This window comes from Lytechinus variegatus, chromosome 6 (genome assembly GCF_018143015.1).
Source record: "Lytechinus variegatus isolate NC3 chromosome 6, Lvar_3.0, whole genome shotgun sequence".
Lineage (NCBI taxonomy): Eukaryota > Metazoa > Echinodermata > Echinoidea > Temnopleuroida > Toxopneustidae > Lytechinus > Lytechinus variegatus.
This window is the reverse complement of record NC_054745.1, coordinates 28,369,414-28,396,412: the sequence shown is the minus strand read 5'-3', so window position 1 is coordinate 28,396,412 and position 26,999 is coordinate 28,369,414. Positions and strand designations below refer to the sequence as shown.

At 38.1% G+C, this 26,999-nt stretch overlaps 1 protein-coding gene across 1 annotated transcript; it reads right to left on the bottom strand.

Moving 5' to 3' along the window:
- Positions 1–4,804: 4,804 nt before the first annotated feature.
- Positions 4,805–24,490, bottom strand: LOC121417321 (ubiquitin carboxyl-terminal hydrolase 44-like). The gene is made up of 13 exons (XM_041610980.1): positions 24,297–24,490; positions 20,882–21,675; positions 20,189–20,307; positions 19,419–19,595; positions 18,655–19,035; positions 16,911–17,064; positions 16,631–16,788; positions 14,167–14,316; positions 11,258–11,467; positions 10,543–10,776; positions 9,075–9,239; positions 6,985–7,031; positions 4,805–6,415 (listed from the first exon to the last, which is right to left on the bottom strand). The coding sequence occupies exons 2-13, from the start codon at positions 20,987–20,989 to the stop codon at positions 6,210–6,212; spliced, it is 2,109 nt and encodes a 702-aa protein (XP_041466914.1). The 5' UTR covers positions 20,990–21,675; positions 24,297–24,490; the 3' UTR covers positions 4,805–6,209.
- Between the last annotated feature and the right edge of the window lie 2,509 nt (positions 24,491–26,999).

Genomic DNA, 26,999 nt, shown 5'->3' with positions numbered 1-26,999 from the left:
TAGACATGCTACATAATTCTGTGGAACCTTGAAACTACAGCAGTGCACAAAAGTTAGTGGACCCGACCAGAAAATGAACATATCGTCGGCCTTATGCCAAAAGGGCCTTAACCCGATTTTAGGGGTTCTGAATATTTTATAATAAATTTAACACATTTCATGTAAAACTTAATAAATTAACACGTTTATCGAAATTGGCTTCAAAAGCAAAAAAAAAAACGACCACAAACTTTTGATTATTAGAGAGGTCAAAACCTTTATAAACGCCATTATCTTGGAATGGCCAAAAGCAGTTAAGGCCCTTTTGGCATAAGGCCGACGATATGTAAATATTCCAAGTTCTACCATGTAATAGATATTGTAAAAAAGTTTGTTTCTCTGAGCTCGCCAAACATTGTAGAGTTGGGCCCGAATTCTGAAGTAGGGTTTAACCAAAACTCAGGTTTAAAGTTGTGGCTTAACCCTAAAAAGACTGGGGGGCTGATTCAGCCCCCCTCAACATTTTTTTCGCGATAAATCCGCCGCGCAAAATTTTTTGACCGCGTCGCTCGCTTACTTTTTACTTTTAAGTCTCGGGCAACTTTTGAGACCAAAATTGTGACCCCCGGGTACGCGGTTCCGAAATTACGCAACATTTCGTAAGTGCATGCAGACCCAAAAACGTGAATTTGTGTACAAATCCAATGCAAATAGTGTTTTCATCCAAAATTCAGAAATGTATCATTATTTTTCCTTTTACTGCTTAAAATCAATTAATTTTATCTTTCTTATGGTCACAATAAAGTCCCCGACAATTTCCACTGAAAAAACAATAAAAAAGTCAAAAACAAAGAAATACATAAGAAATTTAGAAAACAATAGAATAGATAAGAAAATAAACGTGATGTTGAATTTTTTTTAAATAAATTTTATCAGATGCCTATCTAGAGTATGTGAAACAAAAATTAGCATTTCAGGGGCATTATTTTATTAATTAGAGCAAACTTATGATTTTAAAGCTTGTGTATAGTTTTGGTAAATCCACCAAAATGCACCTATCACTATTCCAATTCATTGCAAGCTAATATGAATGGATATGCCCAATAACAGTTATGATGTGGAGGATATGAAATGAAAATGTGTTTTACAGGATAAATTTTGCGATTTTACATGGAAATTTAACTTGATCGGGTCACCCGATCAAATTAAAATATCGGTGTGTTTTTGTCTTTCAATTAAATCCTATTCCAAATCATGGAATGGGCTGAAACTTTCAAGATATGTTCTTTGTCTGTAACTTGTGGATACCTAATCACTAAATTTATAAGATAAGGGCTTGAATGCCCATTTTTATAATTTAAAACAAGCATCGCCGAGAGAGGGCGCTATATATCCAAGATTTGAATATTTGAAATTTTCTCAGAGAAGTGCAGTTGGAAAAATATCGAACGGTCTCTACGCTTCAGTAAGACTGTCATATTAGATGATATTCGATTATCAATCACATTATTGACCCTTTACCAAAGCTATAAACAGGCTTTAAGCATAAATTAGCATGATTAATGACACATGAGATTTTTTGCAGAATTTGATGTAATAGTTTTGTAGGTAACGCCATGGGTAATGCGTGTGCCAATTTTCGCCGAGATCATAAGGGGAGCTGAATCAGCCCCCCCCCCCCCCCCGTCTTCTTAGACGTCGAAATAGCCCAGTCTATTTAGGGTTAAGTATGGATAGCCAATTGCTACATAAATCACTAATAGTATTAAAAGATCACATTTCAGCTCATTTGGCTCTCAAACCATTCATAATTGTCTAGGAAGTATAAATAAATAATTGTCTTCACCATCGATGAATCAGGCAGGCACTTCCCATAATTTTAGCAGAGTTAGACCATAGACCAAGTTAAACCTGACTTCAGAATACAGGCCTTGCTGTCTTCATTCAATACTCAGCATGAAGGAGTGCATTTTTTGATGGGGTTCACAAACTCAACTAAACATGTAGCAAGGCACACACAAAAATTTGAAAAGGAAAGAAAACAAAATCATCACAGCTTTCACGATTTTACCAAACATGGAAGTCATTAGATTTTAATGTCTCTGTACAAATAAAGTAAAAGAACCGAAAAGCGGTTCGTAGAAAAACAAAAAGCGAGAATGTAATATTCACAACCTGTTATCTATGTACAGACGAGAGTAGAAAAGGGGGAAAAGGATTATATACAAATATATGCATTATATACAAGTGAGCTCTGTTCACATTCAGAGTAGAAAACGCACATGGGATACAGAGTGTGAGTATGCTTAGCTAGTTTGTCTGAACACACAGAAGCGTTCACACACACACAAATCATAGATTAATCTGAAAGATTTTCAGATTCACCTGATCGGGGTAACATATGAAATTTAAAAAAAAATTGAATGGCATTTAAAACAAACTCATAATAAAACAGTGAAAATCATTCAACCCAGGTATCAAATTTTGTCTGTGGACAGGCCCAAATATTCACAACCACCGCATATAGTGGGGATTATTGTTATAGTCTCAGTCCCTCTCACTGGAATAACAGAGTGACCCCCACATGGCATAATAGAATAACCTTGACTAAGAGGAACCTTTACCACACATGCCAACTTTTCAAAATGAAAGATCTTACTGAAACAACGTAAAATCTTATTTTGAGGCAATTACAAATAAAAGTATACTGCACATACTTTAAAAAATATGAATTATGCTTTCATTTTCCTCTTGTGAATGAATAAAAAATCTTACTAAATCTGATAAAATCTTAATGGTTGTCAGGTATGCTTTACTGATACAGACAACTTTCACAAACTTTTTGACAAGTGAATGGCAGTTACAATCAATGTCGATTATCTAGATTCCTTGCATATCAGAGCCATTTATCACGATTTGTGATTCCCAATCCGAATCAACTTTCTTTCTCCGATTTCTGCGTAGATTAAACAAATCCTGTGAAATCTTTAGAAGGGAGGAGGGGGGGGGGCTGTAATTACGAAGTTAACAACATGCTTATAGAGACTTTAATAATGGCCCTAAACAAGTAAATAATGAATTATAATCCTCCAATCTCAGACCACACAAAAGTATATTGTCACTTCACTTCCCCCTTCCTAAATAATGCTTCAAATATTGTATTTTTCATAATAGGGTGTAATTTATTCCCTTCACAAATATCAGGCTGTTGAAAAGTATTCCATTTTCCCCTGATTTTGGTAAGTTTGATTCCAGGGGAGCGTTTCATGAAAGGACTTGTCAGACGTTTTATCCGACAAGTCCTGTTTTATCCGACAGTTACTATGGTAACAGTACCTCTCAGCCAATCATAATCAAGGAAAGTTGTCAGGGATGACAACTTGTCAGACGAAAATGTTGATGAAACACTCCCCAGCTTCACTTTTCTTTTAGGGTACTTCTGGGTACAGTATGAGCTGTGTCCACCTTCTCAATGGCAGTACCCCCGCCCCCGATCCCAAGTGACATTCCTTCAGGTACATGTACCAGAATGTCTTGTGAAAAAAGTTAGAAGGAAATGCATTTAATAGCTTGCTCCAAACACAACTTCTCTCTATCAATGAAACTTGAATATTATATAGTAATATGGCTATTCCGTAGAATATTCAACCTTTTTGTACATCCGACTCCCATTTTTCTCAATTCTTACTTCACTTCATAAACTGACCAAGTCTTGGTCATTTGACACAGCATTACAGATTGTCATTAGAACCGGAAATCAGAGACAGAAAATTTCATGAAGGTCCCACATATGAGGGGCCAGACAGACTTATTTTATGGAATTGCCCAATAGTAAAAAAAAAAATTCAAAGCAAACTTACATATTTCATGACATGTCTCTCCATCCAAAAAAATAAATAAAAAACATCTTCAGGTGAACGGAACAAGTTACATAGTACTATAAAACAGCTCAACAACAGAGTTACTATTTATGCCTGAATCTCCCAAAACAGGTAACGACTTCTGTTATTCAACACATAATTTTGTTATGGTAAACTCTGCATTAATAATAATAATAATGATGTCATATTTAACCCAGGGTAGCCACTTCAGTTCTGAAAACTGTTCTACCAGCGGGCCCTGCTTAACATGATAATGTTATTATTACCCTGGCTTTAGCAAGGCTACCTTGATCAGGCGCTCGAGCATTCTCGGAATTTCTTCCTACCGGGTACCCATTCACCTCACCTGGGTCAAGTGCAGCACAATGTGGATAAATTTATTGCTGAAGGAAAACATGCCGTGGCTAGGATTTGAACCAATGACCTTCTGATTGGAAGGAGAGAGCCAGAACCGCTAGACCACGACACGCCCACATATCTTATGAACTAGAAAAAAAATAATTTCAGGCAGGAAGGTTCCTGATATAGGGGGTCAGACCTGGGTCCTGTTGCAGAAAGAGTTGCGTTTAAACGCAAGTCAAAAAATCAATCGCAAGTCAAAAATGCGCGCTGTTGATTGGTTGAAAACCAAGTTGCGCATGATTTTTTGGAGTTGCGCATGATTTTTTGGAGTTGCGATTGATTGCAACTCTTTCTGCAACGGGCCCCTGGGGGGGCGTTTCATCAATATTTTCGTCCGACAAGTTGTCAGATCTGACATCTTTCCTGGATTCTGATTGGTTGAGAAGCAGTTACTGTAGCTATAACTGTCGGATAAAACAGGACTTGTCGGATAAAACGTCTGACAAGCCCTTTCATGAAACGCTCCCCAGGCCAATTTTTTTTTCATTTTACATGGCTACTATTTTCAACCTATTGCCTAAATCTGCTACATTGAATAAGCTTTGACACGGCAGTGAATCGGTATTGTGCAGTGCTCTTTTAAGCATTTCAGAAGAAAAATCACCAAGAGTCCCTGGGTAGGTTTTCCTGGGATTGGACGTACATACCCTATAGAATAGCCTAGATGAGAGGCACAATTTAAATCTTAAATAATAGAATATAGATTGTTTCTTTATAAAGTAAAGAAATAAACTTATCTGCTACATAAGTGGATATTATGGCAAGGCAGTTTTGTTTTGTGGTTTTTTAAAGCATACACTACACACCAGTGTGTACAAAAGACTTTGCATGACAGCGACATACATGCACTATGGGAAAAAAAATTACATTCTGTACAAACGGCCCTGAGATACATATTAATACTACTTTTAAAAAAATAATAAATTATAAGGTTTGGATTGAACTATCTATGTTCTTTCTTTAGTCTGAATTTGAAAATATCTTTCTTAATTTGACTGATAATATCTCAATAGATGGTGCCATAGAAACGTCTATCATCATGTATTATGCTTAGTGAACATTAAAAAAACACCACTGTTGCCATTTTGAAGAGAATCACGTGATTTCCTCTCCGTAATAAAATTGGGTTTCTTATTTTGGAATGTAAATAAAACCACAACACAATGCTTCAGACACTGCATTCATTCCAAATCACTGCAAAAAAACTTTAAAACCTTCCATTTCAGTGAAAAACAAGTAAAATGCCATCTGCTCATATTCCCCTTCTTTCTAAAGGAAAGGACACAGCCTGCCCCCCCAAAAAAAAAAAACTTTGATTCCAGCGAAAAACAGAAATAAAATTTAAGTAACATTTTCTACCCTAACCTCCCCCCACCATCCCCCAAAAATGAATAGAAGATTTTTAAAAATTATCAATAAGGACAGGAATTGATTACATAATCATTTTAACAGCATTATACCCAAATGGCACTTGATAAAACCTGAAATAACAAAAATAAATGAATAACACAATTCCTCCAAAAGTACTGAGGAGTATAAATAAATGCATAAATCATAAAACAACCAAAAAAATAAAATGTATATGGCGTTATCTGGCAGTTCTTGTTCCTCAAGCTAATTCAAAATCTGAAATGAAAGCTGCCCCCTCCCTGCCCCCCTCTCTCTTCTCTTTTTTATAGAAAATGCCACTTTTCACAATTCTTTCTTTTGATACTGTAAAGCAAAAATAGTTGACGAACTATTCAGCTCTTTCAAAAGAAATAGCACTTTTATTACTTGCAATCATTCTCTGGACAAGTCCACTTTGCTCTCACAAAAGAAATGCAACTTGCTTCTTATGATACTGTTTTGGTAAAAAAGTTGACATATGACTTCTGCTCTTGCAAAAGAATTACCACTTTTGTTACTTGCTTGCTTTGGGTATCATTCAGCAGAACAGTTATTTCCTTAGAGAGTGATTCTCCTCCGCTTCACTTTGCCAGCATCGCTCTCATCCATCGACGTCTGCTCCTCTTCCTCTTCTTCCTTGCCGGGCGTGGTTGCCGTGGCGACGTTCGTTCTCTTGGTGTAGAAGAGAATGTAGGCCTGGCAGGCCGTCACGTCTTCGACCGAACACAGCTCCAGTCTCGCATCGTTACAGTGAACCCAGAAACCTATGAAGGAAGCAAATGAAAATTATCAAAGTTAATGGCCCGTATTCTGAAGTCTGATTTAACTTAAACTCAGGTTCAAAGTTGTGGTTTAAGTATGGATAGAAAATTGTTACATAAATCACTAACAGTAGAGATATAATATTTCAGCTCATTTGGCTCTCAAATCATTCATAATTGTGTAGGAAGTATAAATAGATGATTGTCTTCACCAACGATGAATCAGGAAAGAGCACAATTAACGTAAGAAACGTATAACTTCATAAAAATGTTGACACTTTTGGCTTCCCATAATTTTAGCAAAGAGTTAGACCATGGTCGAAGTAAAACACGACTTCAGAATGCAGGCCAATATGGTACAGTGGCTGAAATAGAGATAACGGATAGTCCCTGTACAAAACCTATACGAAATAATGAATTAAGTCTTCGTGGGTTAGAAATCTGTGCCACTTTGCCCTAAAGTAGCTTCTTTATGAGGTAATTGTATACTTGTTCTATGTACCTTGTTTGTTTATAATAGTTAAATTGTTAAAATTGATGAGATTTTAATTCCATTTCTGTTTTATATTTACCTCCTTCTTGGTTCCATGAGTATGCTGTGTAGTGACCAGATCCAAAACTGTGTGTAAAGGAATAAAAGATAGAAAATAAGATCATCATCATTCATCATCATCCTCAATAGGGCTGGGACTAAAACCCGGGTACCCGGGTCCCGCCCGGAAGCGTCGGGTACCCGGGTAGAAAAATCAATACCCGATACCCGAAAATTGCTCACCAGTATAACGTACATTTGATTTGTATTGCGTAGTGTAAGACATGATTGTAAACTCATCACATAAGTACACAAGTCTCATTTTGAATCTCACCAATTACCCTCGAAATATCCTTAAATATACTAGTTTTTCAAGTGATGATGATGTGACTGAGATCGTTCAATCGTCGCCATGTTTCTTTTGCAGCGCAGTGACGTCATCCAGCCACTGCGACGCAAGCCAATTTATGAATGAAAATATAGTAAGCATGCGCATTGCAAGCCTCAGCCCCACGCAGTATTCCGTCAAAACAAGCCTGCAATACTCTGTCACCTCGTACCAAAATCGACCTAGAATTCCACTTTCCTTTATTTCATATAAATTATGAAAGGTATTCTCAGAGGATCTGTTTTCTCACCGATACCACGTAAGTAAGGAAATTTTATTACTTCTTGCTTTTCCGTCAAAATCTTACGAAGTAGCGTCGATGTTGCATCGTGTTTGTGAGTTTGTAGAATCTATCGCTACGTGAACAAAGTCAATTGATTTCCGGGTTTCGGAGCATACGAGGCGCAAGCCAATCACGTTCTTGATACCATTTTCAGTTCATCATAAACCGAAAATGGTAACACGATCGTGATTGGCTGGCGCATTTGACGCTCCGAAACCCGGAAATCAATTGACTTTGTTCACGTAGCGATAGATTCTACAAACTCACGAACACGATGTAATATCGACGCTACTTCGTAAGATTTTGACGGAAAAGCAAGTAATAAAAATTTGCTTACCAGTGCGGTATCGGTGGGAAAACAAATCCTCTGAGAATACGTTTTATAATTCATATAAAATATAGAAAAGTGGATTTCTAGGTCGATTTTGGTACGAGGTGACAGAGTATTGCAGACTCGTTTTGACGGAATACTGCGTGGGGCTGAGGCTTGCAATGCGCATGCTTACTATATTTTCATTCATAAATTGGCTTGCATCGCATTGGCTTGATGATGACGTCACCTATGGGGTTTTTCCACCAGTCATATTTCGAGCGACATGATTTTCGGGTACCCGGGTACCCGCCCGAAAATTACCACGGGTACCCGAAAAGAAAAAAAACCCGAAAGTCCCAGGCCTAATCCTCAACATCCCTAACAACAATGTCACCATCATCATCCCTGCAATCATCATCTTAATCATGTCTTCATCATCATCATCTTCGACATCCTCATCACCATATTCAAAATGATAATCATCATCACCTTCATCATTGCCAATACCATAACCATCGTCATCATCGTCACCATTGCTGTTATCACCATAATCATCACCACCACCATCATCATCATCACCACAACCACCTCCCCAACCATAACCATCATCATCAACATCATCACCACCATCATCATCAACATCATCACCACCATTATCAACATCATAATCTCCTACATGTATACCACCACCATCATCATCGTAATCATTATCAAAATAAAGTATAATAATATAGGATTTGTATAGTGCACATATCCACCTTTCTAAGTGCTCAAGGCGCTCCTATATTACCTTACCCCGGCTAAGCCAGTCTACCAATTCTGTTGCGTACAGCTTTTTGACAAATTACTTCCTGCCAGCACCCGAGTGCAGCACAGTGTGGATAAATTTCTTGCTGGAGGAAAACACACCATAACTAGGATCCAAACCCACGACCCTCTGTTTTTAAGCCGAGATTCAGAACCACTAAACCACGATGTGCCCATGCCCAAATCATCATCATTATTACCACCACAACCACCAACACCACCATCATCATAATCATCACCAACACCACCACAACCACCACCACCACAATCATCATCACCATCTTCATCACCATCATCATCATTAACATCACCACCATCATCATCATAATCTCTACCTACCCTCTACCATGATGTATAACCAGTGATGTCAGATCATACATGTAATCCTCTGACGTCACAATCTTCTTTGGGTTTGGATCTACCAGACAGAACTGTCTCATGTTCAGCTCTTGATCAAACTTCACCGGAACGTGGATCTTCTCTCTGTGGTTTCTCCCTGACCACCTAAACGAAATGAGATACAGATTCACATTGTGATGCATTGTGGTCCATTTCGTGCAGGTCAACTGTCCCTCTTTAGGATTGAAGACAGAAAACTCAACCTGCCTGAAACGCTGAGTCTTCTCTTCTTTTCCGGGGGCCATTTCATAAAGCTGTTTGTAAGTTAAGAATGATTTTAAGACAACTGGGGATCCTTTCTTGTGGTAAATTCACCATAACTGTTCATTGGTAATTATTTTGAGCGTAAGAAAGGATCACCAGTCGTTCTTAAAGTCATTCTTATTAAACTTACGAACAGCTTTATGAAACACCCACCTGCTCTACAACTCCACTCCCCGACTTAAGTCAGCCTCATCTCATCCCTCCAACTTTTGCCAGCTTTCCCTCAACTTCTCAAGCCTCTCAATTCTTTCTTGTTTACAGTCTTTTTCTATCCACTCTGAAAAGAATACCCAATTTCTCACTTATGCATTTCACTTCTACCTCAATCCACTTTCTTAGTCCTTTTCAGGGCTTTTCACATGGTGTAGCATAAAACAACTTCTGCCGTAAGGCAGTTTCGTGACAAGAAGTCTCTTGTTAGCTTCAATCTGTAACTCACCTAAATCTCTTAAGATGGAGTCTTAGTACATGAGGTAGTTCAGTGACAAGAAGTCTCTTACTTGCTTCAGTCTTAGAACAAAATTAAATTTATTAACAAGGTAGTTTGGTGACTAGTAATCTCTTCGTAGCTTCAATCTGTAACTCACCTAAATCTCTTAAGATGGAGTCTTGGTACATGAGGTAGTTCAGTGACAAGAAGTCTCTTACTTGCTTCAGTCTTAGTACTTATTAACAAGGTAGTTTAGTAACAAGTAATCTCTTGGTAGCTTCAATCTGTAACTCACCTAAATCTCTTAAGATGGAGTCTTAGTACATGAGGCAGTTTGGTGACAAGAAGTCTCTTATGAGCTTCAGTCTTAGTACAAACTTAAACTTATATAGAAATCTCTTAGTAGCTTCAATCTGTAACTCACTTAAATCTCTTAAGATGGAGTCTTAGTACATGAGGAAGTTTGGTGACAAGAAGTCTCTAACGAGCTTCAGTCTTAGTACAGAATATTTTATTGACAAGGAAGTTTAGTAAATAGTATTCTATTTGTAGTTTCCACCTGTAACTCACCTAAATCTCTCAAGATGGCGTCTCAGTACATTAGTCAGTCCAGTGACAAGAAGTCTCTAACGAGCTTCAGTCTTAGTAAAGAATATTTCAGTGACAAGGAAGTTTAGTAAATAGTATTGTTTGTAGCTTCAGTCTGTAACTCACCTAAATCTCTTAAGATGGAGTCTTAGTACATGAGGTAGTTTGGTGACTAGTAATCTCTTCGTGGCTTCCGTCTGGATGACTGGTTTTCCGGACGCCTCTCTTCTCTTGCTATTACACTCCTCACACTGGTAGACTGGTCCGTCCAGGTGTTCTATCTCTGTGAACTTGGACAGCATCTCGGTCAGGTGGCACGTGTCCTCGGATATGTTGCTCCGGTTGGAGCTGAACTGGTACCTGGAGTATAACATCAAACCAAACTTTGACTTTAAACTTGCGGACTGACTGACTGAACAATGACCTTGATGACCTTTGACCTTGTGACCCCCGATCAGATCTCTGTCAATTCCATACGCATATATGCGCTAAATTTGAAGTTAGTCACTCAGAGGTTTATTCTAGTTAACACCCCAGAAAATAGATATTTTCATGTATTTATGACCTTCGCCATCGTGACCCCAAATTTGAATGTATCATTGTCATTCCTAAAAGCTCTCATGATGCACCTAAGTTAAAGATGACCTGTGAAAATAATTCCTTACTTTTCTCAATAACAAAAAAAACACAGGTCAGACGGATGGACAAATGACTAAAAAAAAAACAATCATGGTGGCCGAAGGCATGAAAGTAAAGGAATAGAGAAAGAAATAGGATGAAAAAAAGAGGGGTAAAAAATGGAAGACACCGGTAGAAGAAAATTGATAATTATGGGATTTACCTTTCAGGAAACTCCAGTGATAGGTCCCAGAACGGTTCGTAGGTGTTTGATTTCGACCGACATTTCAGACACATCACCTGAGAAACTAACCATCCTTCAAAGATCTTTGGGACAATCTCCTCTGACGTCATGGAGACACCATTGCCTAGCGACAGTGAGAGGGGCGTGGTTAGGTTCTGGAGCTCGGAGTGAATCTTGTCCATGAACTCGCTGCGAAAGTTAAAGTCAAATTAAGATATCAGGGTTGTGTAACTTCTAAAACACTTGTTTTTGGGGTTAACCCTAATACTCCTTTGGCATTTGTTATTAGCAGGGAGGGGCCATTGTGCCCCCCCCCCCTCGAAATCTCGGCCATGGGTCGCCTGATTGCCTCAAAATTTTGCACAAGGGTCAAGAATAATGTAATCCACAAAGCTGTATGGCTAAATTTACGAAAGTCCTTTTATTTTTTTTTTTAATTAATCAATTTAAGCTTATTTATGCAAGAAATCATAGATTTTGGCATTTTTCAAAAGCCTCAGGAATAGCAATATTTGGTCCAATTTCATAACTCCCTCATTAATTCCTAAAAGAAAAAGATAGGTTGTGGTAATTATTTCTTATGTATTGCCCCCCCCCCCCACAGAGTATTAGGGTTAATGTATTTTCTTATCATTTTCGAAATGTCTAGAATTGACTTAACCCTAAAAAGACTGGGGGGGGCTGATTCAGCCCCCCCTCGACATTTTTCGCGATAAATCCGCTGCGCAAAATTTTTTGACCACGTCGCTCACTGACTTTTTACTTTCAAGTCTCGCGCAACTTTTGAGACCAAAATTGTGACCCCCGGGTACGCGGTTCAAAAATTACGCAACATTTCGTAAGTGCATGCAGACCCAAAATTACTCAAAAACGTGAATTTGTGTACAAATCCAATGCAAATAGTGTTCTTAGCCAAAATTCATAAATGTATCATTATTTTTCCTTTTACCGCTCAAAATCAATTAATTTTATCTTGTTTATGGTCAAAATAAAGTCCCCGACAATTTCCATTGAAAAAACAATAAAAAACAAAAAGTCGAAAAACAAAGAAATACATAAGAAATTTAGAAAACAATAGAATACATAAGAAAATAAATTTCATTTTGAATTTTTTTTAAAATCAATTTGATCAGATGCCTATCTAGAGTATGTGAAACAAAAATTAGCCTTTCAGGGGCATTATTTTATTAATTAGAGCAAACTTATGATTTTACGCATAAATTATCATAATTAATGAGACATGAGATTTTTTGGCGAATTTGATGTTATAGTTTTGTAGATAATGCCATGGGTAACGCGTGTGCCAATTTTCGTCGCGACCGCGCGATCAACAGCCGAGATCATAAGGGGGGGCTGAATCAGCCCCCCCAGTCTTTTTAGGCGTCGAAATAGCCCAGTCTATTTAGGGTTAAACAAAAACGTTCCCCCCCCCCCCCCCGAATTCTCAAATGAGCCCTGGAAAAAAAATTCCCATTCATTGCAATATCAAAGCTTACCCAATGGGTGATTTCAAGTCCGGTGTTGGCCTTGGTTTTGGTGTTGGCGTTGGAATTGGGATTGCTTTCCCTAGCTCCAAAACTTATTCAGAGTTTGTAAAACTGATCCAGATCACATAATTGACATCTCGACAACTAGTGAGTGACTTTTCGGGACCATCTTCAATTTATATTTGGTGTTATAATCGTGTAAAAATTGACCTAACACCAACACCGAAAGGTCAACACTGAACTTGAAATCACCCAATGAATTAATCACCTAACACCAGCTTCATTTTATGTTTGGTGTTATAATCATGTAAAAATTGACCCAACACCAACACCGAAAGGTCAACACTGATGTTGTTGCAGATTTAGGCAATATGCTGTGGAAAGTGGTCCCATGACATTTGTTCCTCTGACAATTGCTCAGCTATGAATTCCACACACTGATGGAATGACCAACTTCATCACTGGGTTTAACACTATACCCTATCCTAAACCTAACCCTTAAAGGACAAGCCCACCCCAACAAAAACTTAATTTGAATAAAAAGAGAAAAAATCAACAAGCATAAAACAGAAAATTTCATCCAAATCGGATGTAAAATAAGAAAGTTATGACATTTCAAAGTTTCGCATATTTGAACGAGCCAGTTACATCCAAATGAGAGAGTCTATGATGTTACTCACTATTTCTTTTGTATTTTATTATATGAAATATTTCTATTTTGTCGTCATTGTCATATGAAATGAAGTTTCATTCCTCCCTGAACACGTGGAATTCCATTATTTTAATATTTTGTGCTTCAGGCAAGGAGGTCCTAAGCGTCAAATTCGTAAAAAAATTGAAATACTGTATAATTCAAACAATAAAAAACAAAAGAAATAGTGAGTGAGTGACATCATCGACTCTCTCATTTGGATGTAACTGGCTCGTTCATATAACTATTTTGTGAAAAATAAGCGAAACTTTTAAATGTCATAACTTTCTTATTTTACATCCAATTTTGATGAAGTTTTCAGCATTGTCTTGTCTGATTTTTCTCTATTGATTCAAATCAACATTTTTCTGAGGTGGACTTGACCTTTAACCGAATATAAAACCCTATTGCATCCCTATCCCTATGCCTTAAACAAAATGAAGTCTGGAGCATAGTCACTGGAGCAAATGTTGTGTCACTTTGAAAAAATAGCATCCTTGGATTTAACACTATACCCTATCCTAAACCTAACACCTAAACATTACATAAAACCCTATTGCAACCCTAACCCTAATCCTACAACTTTAGACAAAATAAAGACTGGAGCAATAGTCACAGGAGCAGGGGTCGTGTCACCTTGGCAAATACCCCCCAAAAGTAAAAAATAATATTTTGCCCGACGCAGAGTACTTGAAAATCGCCGTACTTACCAGAGAAATTCCTGAGCGTCTTGCTGTGCGTAGCCGCGGAACGACGGTATAAGCCTCCAGACTGAACTGAGGAAACCATGAGGGGATACGATAGCCCACTTGCCGGACCACATGACCCTCAGAAGCATGTGAAGCTCATGACATAGTGGACTGAGGGAAAAAGAACAATAATAATCATAGCAAGTTTTTATATAGCACTTTTCCCATAACGGCTCAAAGCGCTTTACAGCACATTATTACCCCGGTCATTGGATTCATTTCAATCCCGCACAATAAGTGCACAAGTTCCACTCCCTGGGGAGCATTCCTTGCATTCGTAGCAGCCTCATAATGACACTGGCAAATTCAAACATGCAATAACTTTCGCATCCTACCGGGTTCCCACTTAGCACCTGGGTCGAGAGTGGCAAAGTGTGGGTAAACGCCTTGCCAAAGGATGCTACACCGCGATGGGATTCGAACACAGGACCATTTACAAGGCGAGAGTCAGAACCACTACACCACGGCTCTTCCACAGCAAAGAATGTTACACAAATAAATTAATCAACCTGAGGTCTTAGTGACATGTGAATTTCATGAAGAAGCTGACTGAAGAAAAAAAAGGGTGAAACTAACATGAATCAATGTTTATGCACCCTTTTCTACTATAACAGTGCACCTCATTATGATAGTATACAAATAGCGAATAGGCATGAGTGCGATGGTGCGAGATTTCGCATGAGGTGAAAGAAAGATGCTCTATTCAACGAGGCACCATTGCACGAATAAGAATATTCGCGATTTGTGTTGTACAACGCCTCAGACTTTTGCGAAAATATTGGGGAAAAGGGAGTTCTTTCTTGCAGTATCTATGAAAAGGGAGCAAAAAATTGAAAGCAAAAAGCAAATCCCAACAAGCGCACATGACCTCGGGCAGCATTGCGCATGTAGCCAGCAAGCTATGCGCGTATTTAACCTTCATTTACTGAGCGCAATGAATTGAATCGTATTGTGACGTCACCTCCCAAAGCCGTGCAACGGTACATTTTGGACGGTACATTTTGAATGGTACATCTTGCTTGTGTGCAACGGTACGAATGTTTGACATTCAGCCTCCCATTTGCTCGCGTACAATACATATTGGAACTATCTGAAATGAGGGATAGTATACTGTGCAAATATAACTTATGAGAGATAGTTCACAGAGCAATGTACTTCTTAAAGATATTACTAAGTTTTTGCACATATTTATATGTGCACACTGCAAATCCTAGAAGCTACAGAGATACAAGGATAATGGATATTCAGTCTTGCTGAAATCAAAACATTGAAAGGTACATTCGACTCTGCAAATGTAAATGCATATCAAATTGTATTGAATAGAACTTTGAATCATCAATGTAAATCTCCTGTAATTCAGCCTTTGGACTGACATTTGTTGTTTTGTTAATACCATTTTACTACTCGACTACAGGTACTAATACTTTTACTTACTAGTTATTGGTGACCTTTCGAGGGTCTTTCCACTTTGAAGGGTGTACAGTACTATCATCTGACTATTGAGTCAACCAATGAATCTACTTACTAGTTATTGGTGACCTTTCGAGGGTCTTTGCACTTTGAAGGGTCAACAGTACTATCATCTGACTATTGAGTCAACCCATGAATCTACTTACTAGTTATTGGTAACCTTTTGAGGGTCTTTGCACTTTGAAGGGTCAACAGTACGATCATCTGACTATTGAGTCAACCAATGAATCTACTTACTAGTTATTGGTAACCTTTCTAGGGTCTTTGCACTTTGAAGGGTGTACAGTACTATCATCTGACTAGTGAGTCAACCCATGAATCTACTTACTAGTTATTGGTGACCTTTCGATGGTCTTTCCACTTTGAAGGGTGTACAGTACTATCATCTGACTAGTGAGTCAACCCATGAATCTACTTACTAGTTATTGGTGACCTTTCGAGTGTCTTTGCACTTTGAGGGGTCAACAGTACTATCATCTATCAATTCAACCTATACATCTACTTCCTAGTTATTGGTGACCTTCCAAGGGTCTTTGCACTTTGAAGGGTCAACAGTACTATCATCTGACTATTGAGTCAACCCATAAATCTACTTACTAGTTATTGGTGACCTTTCGAGGGTCTTTGCACTTTGAAGGGTGTACAGTACTATCATCTGACTATTGAGTCAACCAATGAATCTACTTACTAGTTATTGGTGACCTTTCGAGGGTCTTTGCACTTTGAAGGGTCAACAGTACTATCATCTATCGATTCAAAACACCAATATCTACGTACTAGTTATTGGTGACCTTTCGAGGGTCTTTGCACTTTGAAGGGTCAACAGTACTATCATCTGACTAGTGAGTCAACCCATAAATCTACTTACTAGTTATTGGTGACCTTTCGAGTGTCTTTGCACTTTGAAGGGTCAACAGTACTATCATCTATCGATTCAACCAATGAATCTACTTACTAGTTATTGGTGACCTTTCGAGGGTCTTTGCACTTTGAAGGGTCAACAGTACTATCATCTGATCCTCCATTCAGCCCTCCTCCACCCGGTCCTCTGTTCCTTTGCTGGCGCTGGACACGACTTGAACTGGACTCTCCACTCCGGGGCGTCTCCGTCAGCTAAGATCAATGAAAATAGGGTCAGGAGGTCAGAGTTCAAAATATAAATCTTCTTGTAAAAGATACCAAAAATCTCCCCATTTACAGACCTTTCTTAAGAAAAAAAATTGTATTACTCTCACCTTGAAACATTCAACTGTCGTCTGTCTGATGTACTCATGGTTTCTCTTCCGACTTTCTGAAGACGATGAACTTTGACCTTTGCCCTCTGACTTGGTATGAGGTCGAAGGTCAATCTCTACTTTGAGGAAGCAGTCCCGAAACCGTAAAAGATGGCTGCGGAAACATTAAGAATAATTCAAACACTTAAGAAATCATGAAAAATTTATGAGAAATCGCCCAGTTGAAAACCAACAATAAGTCAGCTAACAATCAAATAGGAGTAGATTTTAAGCTTTAACATGCTATGAAACCTGCAAAAATTCATCTACTATTCTTGTATCCGCACATGATTAAGAGTAGAATAACAAGATATTTTCTGAAGCATGTGTGCAACATTTACTATTTTTTAGACATCAATTATTTTCATTAAGAAATGGCTTTTTCCCCATTTTTGGTTGAAATTTCAGGACATTTCAGGATTTCATTTTCTAACAGAGGCAGAGCTGCCAACCCCAAAGAGATTATTTCAATATTTTCAAAAAGCTGAAAATAAGTATTTTTGTGAGAAAACCGTATTTATTTTCAAAATAATACTATAGGACAACACATAAAACTGAAACTTTAAAAATCAGTATTTGGCACGAAACCATCAGTATTCTTCTCAATTTTCAGTTATTTCTGAAAATCAGTACTACTTGGCAGCTTTGCAGAAGGTTGAGGATTTGTTACATTTTCAGATATTCTTGTCATACAATTCATAGCGGGCTTTATTGAAGGTCAAGTCCACTCCAGAAAAATGTTGATTTGAATGAACGGAAAAAAATTAAACTTGCATAACACTGAAAATTTCATCTAAATCGGATGTAAAATAAGAAAGTTATGACAATTTAAAGTTTCGCTTATTTTTCAAAAAAACAATGATATGTACAATTCGGTGACATGCAAATGAGACAGTCGTCCATCACTCACAATTTCTTTTGTTTTTTATTGTTTGAATAATAGAACATTTCATTTTTTTACAGATTTGACAATAAGGACTAACTTGACTGAACCATATAATATTCAACAATGCCAATTCCACATGTTCAGGGAGGAATTAATCGTTTCACTTGACAATGAGAAAATCAGAATATTTCAGATTTTATATAATAACATACAAAAGAAATAGTAAGTGGATGACGTCATCAGTCTCCTCATTTGCATACTGACCAGGATGTGCATATAACTGTTTTGTGAAATTAAGCAAAACTTTAAAGCGTCATAACTTTCTTATTTTACATCCGATTTGGTTGAAATTTTCAGTGTTATGCTTGTTGGAATTTTCTCTTATTATTCAAAACAATTTGTTGTTGGGGTGGACCTGTCCTTTAATATAGGATTTGTATAGCACATGTATCCACCTTGCCAGGACCTCAAGGCGCTCCTATATCACCCCGGCTAAGCTTGTCTACCGATTCTGGTGCGCACAGCTTTTTGAGGAATTACTTCCTGCCGGTACCCATTTACCTCACCTGGGTGGAGTGCAGTGTGGATAAATTTCTTGCTGAAGGAAAACAAGCCATGGCAAGGATTCCAACCCACTTGAAAACTAAAATTCATATAACAGGAGTCAAGGTTCTCACCTTAACACTTTCACACTCCAATTTATGTACCAGGTGTTAAGTTACTTACTTTAACACTTAGAACACTAAAACTCATGTAACAGGTGTCAAGGTTCTTCACTTGAACACTAAACTTTATGTAACACATGTTAAGGTCATTTACCTCAACACTTGAAGAATTGAGTTCATGTAACACGTGTTACCCAGGTTCCTCAGTCCAGTAACACCTGGCGTTAACACTGTCCATTTCCTCTTAATCGGTGTAACAACCTTCTGTACCCGCTTTGCCACCTTCGGTTGCGAGCTACCACTGGCGTTAGTCTTTGTTTCAATTCTACTGGGGTCTTTGAATGAAATCTCATTATCCCCCGAGTTCTCTTGACGTTTTGGCGTGGGAGCGCTCTTTGCCGGTGTCTTGTGCCCCGTGACTTTGTCGCCATGGACGAGGTGTTTCCAGGCGAGGAATGTTGTCGAAAGCAGCATGAATCGTCGGTGTATGAGGGCGGTATGACCCTTGTCTCGCATAACAAAGTTATCATCTCGCCTGCAAAAAAGGAAGAAGGAATATCAGCTATAAGGTTATGTTCATTGATTTCATTCTTGGGGATTGATGCAGTTTTCTGCCAAGATCGACCCCTCTAAAAAAAACACAAACTTGGCAATTACTCTTAAGGCTGATATTTATGCCCGATTACATTTAGTATCATGTGCAATAAAATCAATTTACTATCAATCACTAAATTTTGTGTTGAGAGCCCCTGGCAAGATGTAATATCCCTTTATTTGACGGCAATAAAGACACCTCATTTTAAAACCCTCTTCTTCACACTCTCTCTCTGCAGCAACCCTGTCCATGCCTTTACCTAGATCTCTTTTTTCTTCTTTCTCTCTCTTTATCTTACTATCTCTCTATCTCCCTCCACTTACCCATGACTATGTTTAAGTTGACTCGAATCCACAGATAGAGCCCTTAAAAACCTTCTCCTTCCACCTCTTGAAGCGTTTTCTTCAAACGTCTGTTTCGTGATTACGTCAAGCGTGTCACGCAAGAACTTCAGATCTCCTGTCACGTTGTCATTCAGGATGTAGTCATCGCACTCATAACTATAAGACAAAATACAGATACAACCTTAGTTATTGCTTATCAGTGGTACTACCTACTAATAACTATATCACATCAATACAGACACTGCAGTAGTGCTTATGAGACTAAACATGATTTTAATGAGAAATGTTAAAACTGAAGGAAAAATTTTCAGGGTGACTGTGATGATGATTATGATGAAGATAATGATAGTGATGATGATGATGTTGATGATAGTGATGATGATGATGATGATGATGAATGAATGATGATCATGATGATCATGATAACAATGATGATCATGATGATGATAACGATAGTGATGATCATGATCATTACCATGATGATGATGATGTTGATGATGATGACGATAGTGATGATCATGATGATCACGATAACGATGATGATGATAACGATGATAGTAATCATGATGATCATGATGATGATCATCATGATGATGATAATGATGACCACGATGATGATGATGATCATAATGATGATCATGATGATGGCAGAGACAATGACAACAATATTAAACATTATGGTTAAATCAAGCATAACTGTGTGAAAAGTTCAATCACACACCCAATAGTTATACAGAAATTTTTCTTACCAATAGACGTATCTCTCATTGACCTCAATGGCTAGCGGATGATTGCTTTCCTTGAAGTGCCTCAGAGCGTGCTCCTCGTTGTAACGGCCACATGCAACGTTGGTACAACTCAGACAGGCCTACAGTGGTAAATTATACAATCAATGTTAGAAGGACATGCTATATATTTCTGTGTTCAACAATGAAAACATAAACAATTTCAAGGAATTCAGAATTCACAGAAAACACAATTTTAAAGCAACATCTGCATTATGAAGAAAAAAATGTGAAAATTTTGAAAATAAAAGCAAAATCTACATCTAACAAAACTTTGCATCAGTTGAAAGCCTGCTGATCAAATCTGTTTTAGCATGTGTTTGCTCAGTTAATAGACTTACCTGAACTTCAGTAAGTGTAACAATGCTGAACAGTATTTTGGAATCAAGGATTCGATTGAAGATGCAATTAGATTGCAAAGTTGGTGACTTTTAATTATGCAACTGGGTCACGGTGGGTGTTTCATAAAGCTGTTTGCGTAATCTTATTGGTCAATACGCAGTAGTGCGCGTCCTCTTTGCATGATCTGACCAATGCCGTCAAGCCTTTTATACCGCAAGCATCCAGGCATTTAAGTACAACTTAGTTTAAGTCATACTTAAATACTTTTCAGTCATACTTTGTGAAACACCCCCCAGGTCCCATGCATAGACTTACCCAGACACTCTCTGTAGTCCCACATACTGAACAATGCCACTCTGAGGGGTCCAGGATAGAATGGGTTTGACCGACGCAAAGCTTCCCGACATGGCGGCAGTGATCCATGACTGACCAGTATCAGTCAACTAAACCAAACTCTCTCAAGAAATAATTGTCCTCCGCTTTACACAACTACACCATCATGACTTGCCATGAAGTCTCTATAATCGGTTGCGTTGCTAAGTACTGGTGTTGTTACGGATCTTTTGTTGTAACAGTGTTGTAACAGTGCTCAAACTGCCATTGTCTGTACATGAATCATCAGCATTTTTCGATTGTGAAACATTCCAGAAAACAGTAGTCAAGTTGCTGGTTTATCCTTTAATTAGCAATAACAGCTTGTTAATCACTGCAGATCTGAAAATGTTCTGCCACAGAAGATATGAATAACTGTCTTTCTTTCATCATCAACATTGTTCTGTCAAGAATGGCACCATAAAAGATGATATTCACATTGATTTTTCTGAAAAGGGGAATGTTTCTCATTACTGTACAGACCCAGATCAATGCTCGCAAGCCTGAAGGCACGTTCCAAGATTTGCAATATAGCTCACCACAAAACAATTTTCTTTACTCTATAAACCTCAAATAAAAGATGTTTCCCAGGTGAGATATAGTCTACAGATGTAAGATTTGTGATGAAGTATCTCCAGGAATGATCTAGCTGATGCTGAAGTTATTCTGAGTTTTTCAAAGTCTTTGGGTCTGACTTGATGTAGACTAGCAGAATCTTGATGAAGCTTGCTCAGATGCTGTGAAGATATAAGATAAACATTTGGAAAAAGATTTATTACATTAATAGGCAACAAATATCATAAAATTGATTTGAAATCAAATTTAATCATAAAATTTTCAATTATAAAATGGGGAGTTAATTCAACCTATATGAATTGGGTAACATGGGTTGTCTTGTATTTTAATAATTTTGAACAGATTTTCTTTGTTTTTTGTGCCTTCAGCACTCTGCAGAGTGGAATAGGTGCATTACAAATCCCATTTTTTTTACCAGTTATCACCATCATTATTATAATTATCATTATTACTATTAATTATTTGGGGGATTCTCATTTTATAGCCTTGAAGGGGGTATCCTACATAAACTGGATTCCAAAAGAAACTGATCAAAGTTCACAAGGGCACTGCACAAATTCAAGCCAGTCACAATGAACAATATTTTGACAATTTTGGTTCAATCACAGAGGCTACCGTACAGCCCCTTACATCAATTGCTTTAAAAACGAAGTCACAAGATGGCAAAAGAAAGACCAATGAACATGATATGGGCATATACAAATTTTTCGGTTTGCTATGCAATCCCACGAGGCAGAAAGAGTTGCATTTAAAGGTCAAGTCCACCTCAGAAAAATGTTGATTTGAATCAAGAGAGAAAAATCAGACAAGCACAATGCTGAGAATTTCATCAAAATCGGATGTAAAGTAAGAAAGTTATGACATTTCAAAATTTCGCTTATTTTTAACAAAATAGTTATATGAACGAGCCAGTTACATCCAAATGAGAGAGTCGATGACGTCACTCACTATTTCTTTTGTTTTTTATTGTTTGAATTATAGAATATTTCAATTTTTACGAATTTGATGATTAGGACCTCCTTGCGGGAACCACTAAATGTTAAAATAATGGAATTCCACGTGTTCAGGGAGGAATGAAACTTCATTTCACATTACAATGACGAGAAAATCAAAATATATCATATAATAAAATACAAAAGAAATAGTGAGTGAGTGACATCATCAGTTCCCTCATTTGCATACTGACCGAGATGTGCATATAACTGTTTTGTGAAATGAAGCGAAACTTTAAAATGTCATAACTTTCTTATTATACATCCGATTTTGATGAATTTTTCAGTGTTGTTATGCTTGTTGAATTTTTCTCTTTTTATTCTTCAAATTAAGTTTTTGTTGGGGTGGACTTGTCCTTTAAACGCAAGCCAAAAAGTCAATTGCAAGTCCCAAATGCATGCTGCTGATTGGTTTAAAATAAAGTTACGCATGATTTTTAGAGCTGCGACTGATTCTGATTGCAACTCTTTCTGCAATGTATGATGGGGTGTCCAAACTTCGCGCACTTTTCAAAAATATTCACCAGGCTTAATTTTGTCCACGAATTATTCATAATTTATACAAAACCAATTCAAGAAATAGTTACCACATTGACGGCAAGATCGTAAACTACAAAATCATGGACGAAAATGGAAAGTAGGTCACGGGGTTTCGCCGGTATCGCGATCTCAAAATTCTATTCCGATCAGCGAATGCGGGCTGTGCTGGAAAACCGTTCAGAAAAAGTGTGACCTAACTTCGCGCACCAAAGCTTTTGTGGAGATTTAAACAAAGACTCAAGCTCAAAAAGTGAAATATTTATATCAGATTGATGGCAAAATGCTATGGAATCGGTAAGTACCACATTTAACTCACATTTTTTATGATTTCTGCTTGTAAAATGGTGATATCGTGATGCTTGTTGCTTTCTTCAAAACGGCTGCTAACGGTGACAAATTTGCCGATCTTTTGCCAATATTTTCATGAATACTGGACTAATCCTAAAGAAACTTTCAGCGAAGGGTAATTTTAGGTCGCTTTTTACATTGATGATGTCAGATTTTAAGGATATTGGCTAGTTTTGGAGATAATGACCATCCGCGAAGTTTGGACACGCGCGAAGTTTGGACTCACTGCCATACGGGCCCCAGGTTTTAATGATCGACTCAATTACAAAGTCAGACTTTGAAATAAATTCTCACCAACATTCTCTCATTTAAATTTAATAAGCTTTCACTTCAGACATGATACTATGATAATGATAGCATATTAAAATCATACAAAAGTCTCATACAATCACACTGTATGCATTCCCTCGTAGAGAGCCAGACAGTGCCAGTCGCGTTGCAGCTGGCTTGAACTGAAGTCAACGACACTTCCATTGACAGACGCAATGCAACTTGCAGTTGCAAGTGTCAGTGCCAAAAAAAGCAAACGCCTGGCAAGGCCTGACCGCCACTAAATTTCTTCTTCTACATCAATTCAAGAAACAAAAAGCAAGATATTACACTAATCTATTACTGATATAAAAAATATTATTATCATTCCATCAAATAAACAATCAAAATCGACATTATCAATCATGTTAATTCGGACTTCATCCCACTTTGTTTAGTTGATCCCTCTATGCAGTATTCAGTCCCACATACCGTCATTTGGAACGTCAACAACATTAAAACTTCAAATTCAATTCTACGCTAAAGTGATACCACAATATTGACAACATACCATCATTATCCTATGTATTTATTTTCTTCACGGAAATCTTATCAAATAGCATGATAGAACAAGAGCTAACAAGTGTACTCACCAACTTTTATTTTTCAGTTTTACCCTCATCTCGCACCGACGAACAACCGCCATATTAGTATACGTTGTTAAAGGTTGGGTTAAGCCATGAAGTGTAGTGTTGCGATTGGAAAGCCGTAACCCATGCACTGATGCAGTCAGAAAGCGCGCTGAAGAACGCTCATTACAAAAAACTCGAGCCAAGGTGGAGAATTTGTGGCAAGTGTTTCTATCCCAGGATGCATCAGCCTCGATCGATTTCGCTTATTGACAAAGGGATCACCTTGGAAGTTTGACGAGAGCAATAAATGTAATAGAGATCGTCAAGATCAAACAAAAGAGGGCTAAATTCATACTTTCGTTTTGTCGTTTAGGTGAAACGGCGATGCATTTTTAGGGATGCGATGCTGATCGAGAAGCTGCATGACTTGAGTTCAGTCAACTACAATCACTGCCTTATAGATGCGGGGGGGGAGGCGACAGCTACCCAAAGTTCCGCCACCCCCCCCAAAAAAAAAAAAGAATACAATGATAATAATGAATACATAAAAATAATGATGATATTAACAATAGCGATAATATGAATAATAAGAATAATAATATCAATAATAATAACAACAATAATGATAATCATAACAATAATAACAATAATAACAGTAACCCTGGGGGTACTTAGATTTTATTTGGACGGGGACGTGTGTGGCTGAAGGTTCAAAACCCTTTACAGGTCATTTTGGCTAAAATTATAGGGATCTATTTAGATTTGACAAGCAAAAAAAAGAGAAGAAGAAAAAATGTTATCATCCGAAATCGGAGGAGAATATGGACCCATGTTAAGGCCAGCATCTAAAAATTGGGGGCATAAATTAATTTAGGGATTTTCCAGCATAAACCATACCCCATGTTGAGGGATTTCTTCCAAAAAAGCGCGGCACATTGATCCAGCCATATCCTTGATGCCTATTTCGGTGAGTACCCTGGGGTAATAGGGCCTGGGTTTGGGATGGCTTTCGCAAAAGGAACTCCATATGGCCCCCAAAATTTCCACGACCCCTCCCCCTCCAAAAGAATAAAAATAGTTATGATAATAACAATAATAAAATGATAATAATAATAATATAGGTATATCTAACCAGGAAGCCGCTTCAGTTACGAAAACTGTTCTCCCAGCGGGCCCTGCTATTATCATTACCCCGGCTTTCTAGCTGGGCTGCCTAGGCGCTCAAAGCATTCAAGGAATTTCTTCCTACCGGGTACCCATTCATCTCACCTGGGTTGAGTGCAGCAGTGTGGATAGATTTCTTGCTGAAGGAAATTACGCCATAATAATGATGATAACAACAATTTAAAAAAATGATAATTGAATAGATAGATAAATAAATGAATAATAAACCAATTAATATATAAGTAGATAAATAAATAAATAAACAAATAAATAATTAACAAATAAAAAAACAATAAATAAATAAATGAATGAAAAACATGAACAAATAATAATTCAAAAAATATATAGATTAGATAGGGCCTAATATATAGTAAATTGTTTGCAACAATTTCTTTAAGATGCTCGTGATGAAAATAAACTTTATGCAGATAATTAGCAGGATTTGTTCTAAGATTTTCTAAAAGGGCAGGCCACCTCAAAAAATACATATATAGACATGCATTTGAATAGAGAGACCAAAAAATCAAACAAGCATAATTATTTTTAAAAAAGATGTAAAATTAGGTACTTTATTTATTATAAGCAACCCCTATGGGCCATATTACTCGATCAGGATCCCTATGATTATATCTTTCATAATCCCCATCAACTCCCAATAACCAACTAAGCCTTTTTCGACTGTTCTTCCTTCCCAAATGGCCCGCGGTCCTTTTCCATCTCTTCATGTATCCTATGCCTTGCCGCATTTCCTTCCACCTCTCGGCATTCTTGTATTTGCTTCCTCCCCTCCTAGTCCCCCCCCCCACCATCTGTCTCTTCACTTCACCCTCCCTGGCCCCTCTCCATATCCCCTCCTCTGCCTTCCCTAGCTTTCCATCTATCTCCCCCCTACCTTCCCCCATTCAATCTGTCGATCCGGCCCCTCCCTTAACTTCCCCCTCTCCGTCTACTCCCCTCGGCCCCCCTCTCAATCTCACCTCCCTCTCAGTCTCCCTCCCCCTGTCGATCCATCTATTTCCTCCCCTCCCTTCCTCCTTTAAATCTTTTTCCTCCCCTCACTTCCCCTATAAATCTTTCTCCTCCGCTCCCTTAATTCTCCCTCTCCATCTATCTCCTCCCCCCCCGGTTCACCTATCTCTTCCCCGCCTCCCTTCCCCTTCGATCTCTTCCACTCCCTTCTCCTTCAATCTGTCTCCTCCCCTCCCTTAATTCCCCCTCTCCATCTATCTCCTCACCTCCCTTCCCCCACTCCATCTATATTTCCTCCACTCCCTTATTCTCCTCTTCATCATCTATCTCCTCCCCTCCCTCCCTCTCTACATCTATCTCCTCCCATCCCTCCCTCTCTACATCTATCTCCTCTCCTCCGCCCCTCCCCCTCCTTCTCCCTGTCCATCTATCTCCCCCCCTTGTCCATCTGTCTCATCCCCTCCCTTAATTCTCCAAGTCCATCTTTCTCCTCCTCTCCCTTCCCCCACTCAATCTATATCTCCTCCACTCCCTTATCCTCCTCTTCATCTATCTCCCCCTCCCATCTGTCTCCTCGCCTCTCCTCCCTCC

Excerpts from the sequence above, each read along its gene's own strand:
- LOC121417321 (XM_041610980.1), bottom strand. The coding sequence starts at position 20,989 with ATGGATCACTGCCGCCATGTCGGGAAGCTTTGCGTCGGTCAAACCCAT. Across the intron at positions 14,317-16,630 it reads CGAAAGGTCACCAATAACTA|TCCACTATGTCATGAGCTTC; the intron begins GTAAGTAGATTC and ends TTTTTCCCTCAG. Across the intron at positions 10,777-11,257 it reads TCACTGGAGTTTCCTGAAAG|GTACCAGTTCAGCTCCAACC; the intron begins GTAAATCCCATA and ends GTTATACTCCAG.